The following is an 8,080-nucleotide window of genomic DNA, read 5'->3' on the forward strand; positions in this document are numbered from 1 at the left end:
CCAGGATTTTGGGCCTCGCTGAACCCATCGCTACCCCAGGAAGAGGCCTCTGTCCTGGGCATAACTATCCGATGGCACAGGTGGGCCTTCCAGGCACCTGCAAGAAAATTCCCGGAGGCAGGAAGGCAGGCGCCCACCTCCTCGAGGGCCCTGGACACTTAGAAAGATTTTTGGGCGGTGTAACCGCCCCCTATATGTGAGGTTGAGACATTGACATTTGCTGCACTGTGATTGGCCACCGATTGTACCCCCCTAACCCTGCACTGTGATTGGCCACCCATTGTACACCCCTAACCCCTACACATTCAATGCAAATCTATATTTTTCTTTAAGTGAGCTTCCATCACTGTGATGGCCACTTGCTGCACTGTGATTGGCTAGCGAGACACATGACACATGTGCATAGTCCTATACATTTTTATGCACTTAAAAAAAACACATTTATGTTTTTTTTAAAGTGAGTCATGGGTCTGTGATGACCACACCGCCCACTTCACACTGGGTGTGATTTTTACTCAAATCTTTGCTTCTGGGGGTCCCTGGAACAACATATTTTGAGATGGGGGTCGGTGTCCAAATACATCATTTTGGGATAATGTCCTTGACATGAAAAAGTTTGAGCATTACTGATATAGAAACATACGTTTTTCAGAATACTGTTGGGATTTAGAAGACATTTTGTAGAATTGGCTTCAGGTCTTGATGGTTTAAGTGCAGAACTTGAGTAAATGCACTTTACGTTATTTTCCACCAAGGAGGGAGGATGCTGTTATTTATAGGAGGAGAGACGTGTGAGTAATGGCTCTGGCAGGATGTCATCATCACGGCTGGAGACGTAATTCCACAGCTCTGTGATGAATGTGAACATTCAGTCAGTCGGTGCTACTGAGCTGTGTTAGCACCGTGGTTCTCAACCTGTGGGTCGGGACCCCCGCGGGGGGTCTCCACATGATTTGATTTTTTTGGAATGGAGTGGACGGGGGTCATTGACATGAAAACATTTGAGAAGCCCTGTTGTACAGTATTTATGTTCATTGTGTACCAGGTGTGCTCCGGAGAGCCTGAAGACCCGGACCTTCTCTCACGCCACGGACACCTGGATGTTTGGAGTCAGTCTCTGGGAGATGTTCACGCACGGCCAGGAGCCTTGGCTGGGCCTCAACGGAAGCCAGGTACACACACACGCATGCAATTTACAATTTTACAATTTAGGCATTTAGCAGATGCTCTTAACTCATACCCTGCCAAGAACGTAAAAAAACCTAATTATTTCCAATTACCAATTCTGCCAAGAACGTAAAAAACGTAATTTTTTAAAATACTTTGATTTAATAAAGATCGTCCTTCATCTCTCGTAGTGACACATTTCATTGTAACACCACCGGATACGGAAATTACGTCAATTGAAGATTTTCGTTTCCGCCTGCTTCCTGTTTAAGTCCCCCTCTAAAACGTAATTTTCTCGCCTTCGTGTTTCTCCGCCGTGGAACGCTGTTTAGAAACGCTGTTTAGAAACTGCTACTACTGCAAAATGGAGTGTCGCCGATTGAAAATGTCTTCTCTCGGCCACTCGCACAACTACCCTGTGTGTCTACAAACAGTTGAACACGCGATCATAAGGGATTGCACGTGCACGTATCGCCGGTGTGTTTAGAAACGATTGGACTTGCGATCATAATGAAAAAAAAACATTGAACATTTTAAAGTTATAAAAAACACTAAATCGCTGGCAGTGGGCAAACACAGCCAGAAATAAGTCTGGCAGTGAATGAGTTAATCCAGAGCAATTTAAACAACTTAACCGTTCAATAAGACACACTTACATAATCATCCCATATGAACTTCTGCTAAACACCAAACGCATTTTCATCTTTTTTTGTGACTCCATGGTGTGCCTCAGATCCTTCATAAGATAGACAAGGAGGGCGAGCGTCTCCCCAAGCCAGAGGACTGTCACCAGGACATGTTTAACGTCATGCTGCAGTGCTGGGCCCAGAAGGCAGATGACAGGCCTACCTTTGTTGCCCTGCGAGAGTTCCTGCTCGAGGTAGGTCAAGTAATCAAAATGCTTAATGCTGCGTTCACACTGGCAGATACAAAAATCAATGGTGGAAAGTGACTAAGTACATTTACTTTACTGTACTTTTACTTTTTACTACAATTTTGAGGTATTTTTTACTTTACTGGAGTATTTCCAATTTTCAGTACTTTTACTTCTACTCCACTGCATCTCAGAGGCAAATATTATACTTTTACTCCACTACAATTAATTGAACACTTTAGTTACTTGTTACTTTGTAAAACATTAACCACTTCAGACCTATACTTTGGCTATTTGAAAATAGCAGATCTAGGAGCTCACAATGAGCTTGTACATCTGCTATTTTTGAACATTTTTGAAAAACTCTTGAAAGGCATTTTGTAGAATCGGCCTCAGGTCTAGATAATTGCTTAGTCAAACAAATGGGTTGTAATCGGCATGGGTCCCGATAGCACTTTTAGCTCATAAAGGACGTTATGTGATCTTCAGAGCCTTAATCTTTATTCCCATGCAAAACCCTATTGTAACTTAAAACCCTGATGGAATCTTTGACAACGTCAGGGATCAGTTCTGTCATAAATGGACACACAGCTCCACCTGGTGGATGCTTTTAGCACCACACTAACTAACTAGCGACTAGAACAGGTGTTCTCACACTGTTTCTTACACCTCATTTTATGTGGGACAGTTTTTGGCAAAATAACACATGATTTATAAACAAATCCCCAGCAAAATGTGTTAACACAGCATCACAATCATTTTAGCCACTTTATCCATATATCTCTGCTGTCCGGCAGCAACCAGCTAACTCCAAAATGTTCATTTTTCAGGAAATGACAAAAACAAAACAAAAATGGGGTTAGGAGGTTTTGTTCATCATGATAAAAACAGCTGAATGGACCTCCAAGCTCACAATGAGGTTGGAGGTCAAAAGGGGACGGAGCCTGGAGTCAGCTAAACCAGCTAACTCCACCCCCCTTTGGTGAACTTAGCTGGTTTAGCAGAAAGTTTGATGTTCTAATGGAGTTAGCTGGTTTTGTCAGAAGCACTTTTTAATACTTTTAATTGGTTCAATCATTGTTTAATAAACACACAGACGTAAAGGGTGTTTAATGGCCCTGATTTATGGAAGAAAATGCAAAAGCGTAAAAATGGAGGCAGCTACCTCCATTTTTCCTGCCGGACAGCAGCGATATAATGTATGGCTATTCAAAAATGGCAGATGTACAAGCTCACAGCGCATCACTTAATACCATGCTGCAAGCTTGTACGTCGGCTATTTTTACATAAATCTTCTCTTCTGGGGGTCCCTGGCACAAAACATTTTCAGATGGGGGTCCGCGGCCAAATATATATCAGTTTGTGGGTCCTTGACACAAAAAACGTTTGAGAACCACTGAACCATCATATTTCTTCCAGCAATCCCATGTTGTTGACCATGGTGTCATTTGTGTGTGTGTGTGTGTGTGTGTGTGTGTGTGTGTGTGTGTGTGTGTGTGTGTGTGTGCGTGTGCGTGTGTGCGCGTGCGCGTGCGCGTGTGCGTGTGCGTGTGTGCGTGCGTGCGTGTGTGTGTTTCAGACCATGCCCACAGACATGTGTGCTCTCCAGGACTTTGAGGAGCCGGACAAGCTGCTGATCCAGATCAATGATGTCATCACCATCATCGAGGGCAGGTGGGTGGGCGTGGCCACAGCTACAAACCAGTACAGCGTCTGAACTGAAAGCATTAGTTTGCTCTGACACTGTGTGTGTGTGTGTGTGTGTATGCTCGCGTGCATGTGTGTGCCTCTGCACTAGGTCGTGATCAATATACAGTATATGTATTTAACCACTTAAACCCTATATACAGTAGTTAATGGTGGTAGGGGTCTGTACTTGGCCGCCATATATCACACACACCAAATCTCTTAGCCAAAAATAGCAGATCTACAAGCTCACAGCGCGTCACAGAGCTATTTTCGCCGAAAACATTTGGTGTAGAAGGGGATCAAAAGGAAGAGGCCAAGTACACACTCCCTGGGGACACCCCCCCCCCCCCCCCCCCCCCCCCCCCCCGTTCAACGATCCAAGGTCCAGTAGGATTATTTCAGCCTAAAGGCCCTTACACACCGGGGGCGTTTTTTTTCATACGAATAATACGTTTTTTTAAAAAACCTTATAAAGTCAATGCAACCTTCCACATCCATTTCGCGGAGCGAAAAAGCGTCTTTTATTTATTCAGACCGCATCCGAATTGTGCGTATATTCGCATAATCGCCGGTGTGTAATGACCTTTAGACCTACACCAGACCTAGACCAGTGGTTCTCAACCACATGATTTTGAGGGGGTCCCCAGATGACAGTACAGTGACAATTTAAAGACCTTTTTAATACAAAAAAATGATAAGAAATTAAAAGAATAAGACCATTACTGCATCGAAAGTCATCAACAAACTATACTATTACTACTGGTCAAACATTGGCCAAATTGTTAAATAATGTAAGAAAGAGGCAAACAGTGTGAAAATAGCACATCTACAGCCTGTAGATTTGCTATTTTCACAATATTTATCTGTGGAACTGAGTCAAACTTAAATGTAATGCCTCCCTCAACCCTACAATTCCAAGTGCTTTCAGGGCGGGTGGCTCCCCAGTTCAAAATTGATTCTTTTGGGGGGTTGCCGCCTGAAAAGGTTGAGAACCACTGCCATGGACTTGCCCATAGCTATACAGCCCTGTCGCTCATATGAAACCACCTCTACTCCATGGTGTTGTGTATCTCTCTTCTAGGGCTGAGAACTACTGGTGGCGTGGTCAGAACAAGCGGACCCAGAGGGTGGGTCCGTTCCCCAGGAACGTGGTGACCTCGGTGGCGGGCCTGTCGGCCCACGACATCAGCCGGCCGCTGAAGAACAGCTTCATCCACACGGGCCACGGCGACACGGACCCTCACCGCTGCTGGGGCTTCCCCGACCGGATCGACGAGTAAGAAACATAAGTTCTTCAGAAAACTGTCAGGATTTAGAAGACATTTGTAGAATCCCCTAGAAGGAAAGATAATTGAGTTACAAATGTTTGCTTTGAAAATATATAAGGCCCAGACCGCTGGCCTTGCAGTCTGGGCACCTAGGTTGCAATGCAACCAGACAACGTGTCGCGGGTTTGAATCCCGATCCCGACGACCTTTGCTGCGTGTCACTCCCCATCACTCTCTCCCCAGATTCCTGTCTATCTACTATATACTATCAATAAAAAGGCAGGAAAAGCCACAAAAAAATAATAACATATATTCAAAGTTTTCAAAAATAGCAGATATACAAGCTCGCACCGCCGCACTCGGCACCGCGCTATGAGCTTCATCATCAGAAATTCATCCATCATCATCATAACCTTTATTTAGGCCCTGAATTAACGCCCTACTTGATCATACTACAGCTTGTCGATCTGCTGATTTTGCTATTTTTTTTATGTGAATCCTGAAAAGGAACAGTTTTGGACATACCCGTATGAGGTTCCCACCGGATGAGACGACATTGTACAACAAATAGCAGAAATAACTGATCTACAAGCTTTTCAATGAATCGTGGGCTTGCAGATCTGTAGGTTTAGCTATTTTTGTTGTATCATTCTTTAAGATTTTGAATTATGTTTGTGAAACTTTGCCCACAATAGGGAGGCCTGGTTGATTATTGACCCAGTTCAACACAATTGATTCCATTCAATCACTCAATTCCAGCTGCACAATATCAAGACATCCCAAAGAAATGTTTATAATGATTCACTGATGATCACTGCTGTGCAAGAAGGAATTGAGTTATAAAGACAAAGTCAAACAATATTATGATTAATAGGTCCAACATCATGGCATTTTGGAAGCTTGCCCAGCTTTTTCTGAACGAGAAGAAATGTTACTCTAAGTATTTACCAGTAGATGGCAGTAGCACTTTATTTTAGATGTCTACCTGCCTGGTCAAGTTGCAGTGGTGGAAAAAGTACTCAAATGTTTTACTTGAGTAAAAAATACCACACTGTAGAAATACTCTGTTACAAGTAAAGGTCTGGTATTCAGAATTTACTTTAGTTAGAGTACGAAAGTATTGGTATCAAAATATAACTCCCATGTCAAGTAGAGTGGAGTAGAAGTAAAAGTATTGAAAATTGGAAATACTCCACTAAAGTAAAAAATACCTCAAAATGTTATATTTAAGTACAGTACTTAAGTAAATGTACTTAGTTACTTTACACCACTGGTCAGTTGAGCTGTATGAAGTCATGTTGAGATTTAGCATATGGATTTTCAGTGTTGTACTGTTATGTCGATTTTTATTGAGTCTTTGGGCAACAGTTGGAACCTCTCAGACCGACAAACTGAACAGACCAATAAACCATTTGTTAGAGAGCTTTACAGCCAGCTCAACTGGGATTTAATGGAGCCAAGGCACATACTGTAGTCCAGTGCTTATCAAACCTTTTCATGCCCCAAAAATGTACCTATCCATGGACCCCATCTCAAGATATGTTGTGCCAGGGACCCCATACAAGATAGTGTGTTTTAAATTGTTCCAAGATATTTTTTGAATAGCTGGTATACAAGATATTTTCAAATATAGGGTTAAAGTGGATAAATTCATTTTTATTAATTTGGTTGGGGAACCCCTGGAACCGCCTCAAGGATCCTTGGGGGTACCCAGACCCCACTTGGTGAATCACTGCTGTAGGCAATGAATATAAGCATGATCACACAAAGCATGGTTTTGCCTACAGCAGGGGTCTTCAACAGGGGGTCCGGGACCTCTAGGGGTCCTCAGAGTTACTACAGGGGGTCCGCCAAATCTTTGTGTGATATGATTTTTTTTATCTTAACCACTTGAACCCTAACATCCCTTTTCTGAGGAGAACTTTAGCCAAAAATAGCAGATCTACAAGCTCACAACGCCTCGCGCTGCGAGGCGTTGTGAGCTTGTAGATCGGCTATTATTTGGCAAAGAGGTATAGGTGTAGAGGGAAAAAAGAGCAGACCAAGTAAACAAAAGAAGTTGAATCTGAAACACAAATGTTTACAATATGGGGGTCCCTGCTTCATCTCTCTCTCAGCTAGGGGCTCCTTGGGCTGAAAACGTTGAAGAACCTTGGCCTACTGTATTATGTGACCAGGTACAATGGTTTGGGACACAAGGGGGATGTGGCCATTTTTCTTCTTTTTTTTTTGTTACAGATTATGAAAGTAATGTAGGCTTTCAAATGATGTGTCATCCATTGAAGTCGGAAAATATTTGAAGAAGATATGGTCATTTGAAGCTTGTTAAGCCAGAATAGGCACTTGTCAGGGCTGGTGTAATGGCCGTGAACAACGGGTAATTTATTCAACCCATAACCACTCCTCTAATCAGTCAGCTGTCAACTCTATAGAAACATGAAGCAACACAATTAAAATATTGCCCTCTGTTACAACACATAAAATACTACCATATACTGGCAGACCCACGCACTAGAGTAAACACAGCTCTGCCTGTTATCAGCAGAACAAGCCTGGTAGAAGGACCATGACATGCATGACGCGGTGTAGAACCAATAGTACGGCTACTGTGAATCATAAAGATAAATACTTAAAAGTAGGAGCAGCTGACGTATGTGTTGACACAGTGATGACTAGAGCCTAATTTATACGCTGTCACAAGGTTACATATTCCCTACCCTACCCTAAGTCTCTCTCTCTCTCCCTCTCACTCTGTCTCTCTCTCTCTCTACCAGCTTATATTTAGGTAATCCGATGGATCCACCTGATGTTCTAGGTCCAGACCTCAGTGCTGCTCGCCCCACCCAGCTTCCAGGTCGAGCCAAAAGTAAGTAGCGCTCCTTTTTTTAACTTCCTTTAAGACCTGGGGCCGATTCTACTAAATGCCTTGTAAATCAGTTAGTTCTCAAGATTTTTCAAAAAGGTTAAAAAATAGCACGTTTTTAAGTACAGACTAGGGTGTTAAAAAACCCTAACCGGGATCCTGAAATAACTTCAATCCCATTTCAAAAGTAGCGAAAACAGCAGATCTACAAGCTCTCTG

General features: G+C 43.0%; 1 protein-coding gene across 1 annotated transcript in view; it reads left to right on the forward strand.

Annotated features, from left to right (window-relative positions):
• The window catches only part of LOC311045084 (activated CDC42 kinase 1-like), a 73,742-nt gene that overhangs the window by 36,880 nt on the left and 28,782 nt on the right, over positions 1 to 8,080 (forward strand). Inside the window, exons 8-12 of the mRNA XM_084056892.1 lie at positions 1,046 to 1,172; positions 1,901 to 2,047; positions 3,621 to 3,715; positions 4,812 to 5,006; positions 7,773 to 7,864. Coding sequence (XP_083913018.1) covers positions 1,046 to 1,172; positions 1,901 to 2,047; positions 3,621 to 3,715; positions 4,812 to 5,006; positions 7,773 to 7,864 — 656 coding nt within the window. The remainder of the gene's footprint in view (positions 1 to 1,045; positions 1,173 to 1,900; positions 2,048 to 3,620; positions 3,716 to 4,811; positions 5,007 to 7,772; positions 7,865 to 8,080) is intronic.

This window comes from Gymnoscopelus microlampas, assembly GCF_963454915.1.
Source record: "Gymnoscopelus microlampas genome assembly, chromosome: 5".
Lineage (NCBI taxonomy): Eukaryota > Metazoa > Chordata > Actinopteri > Myctophiformes > Myctophidae > Gymnoscopelus > Gymnoscopelus microlampas.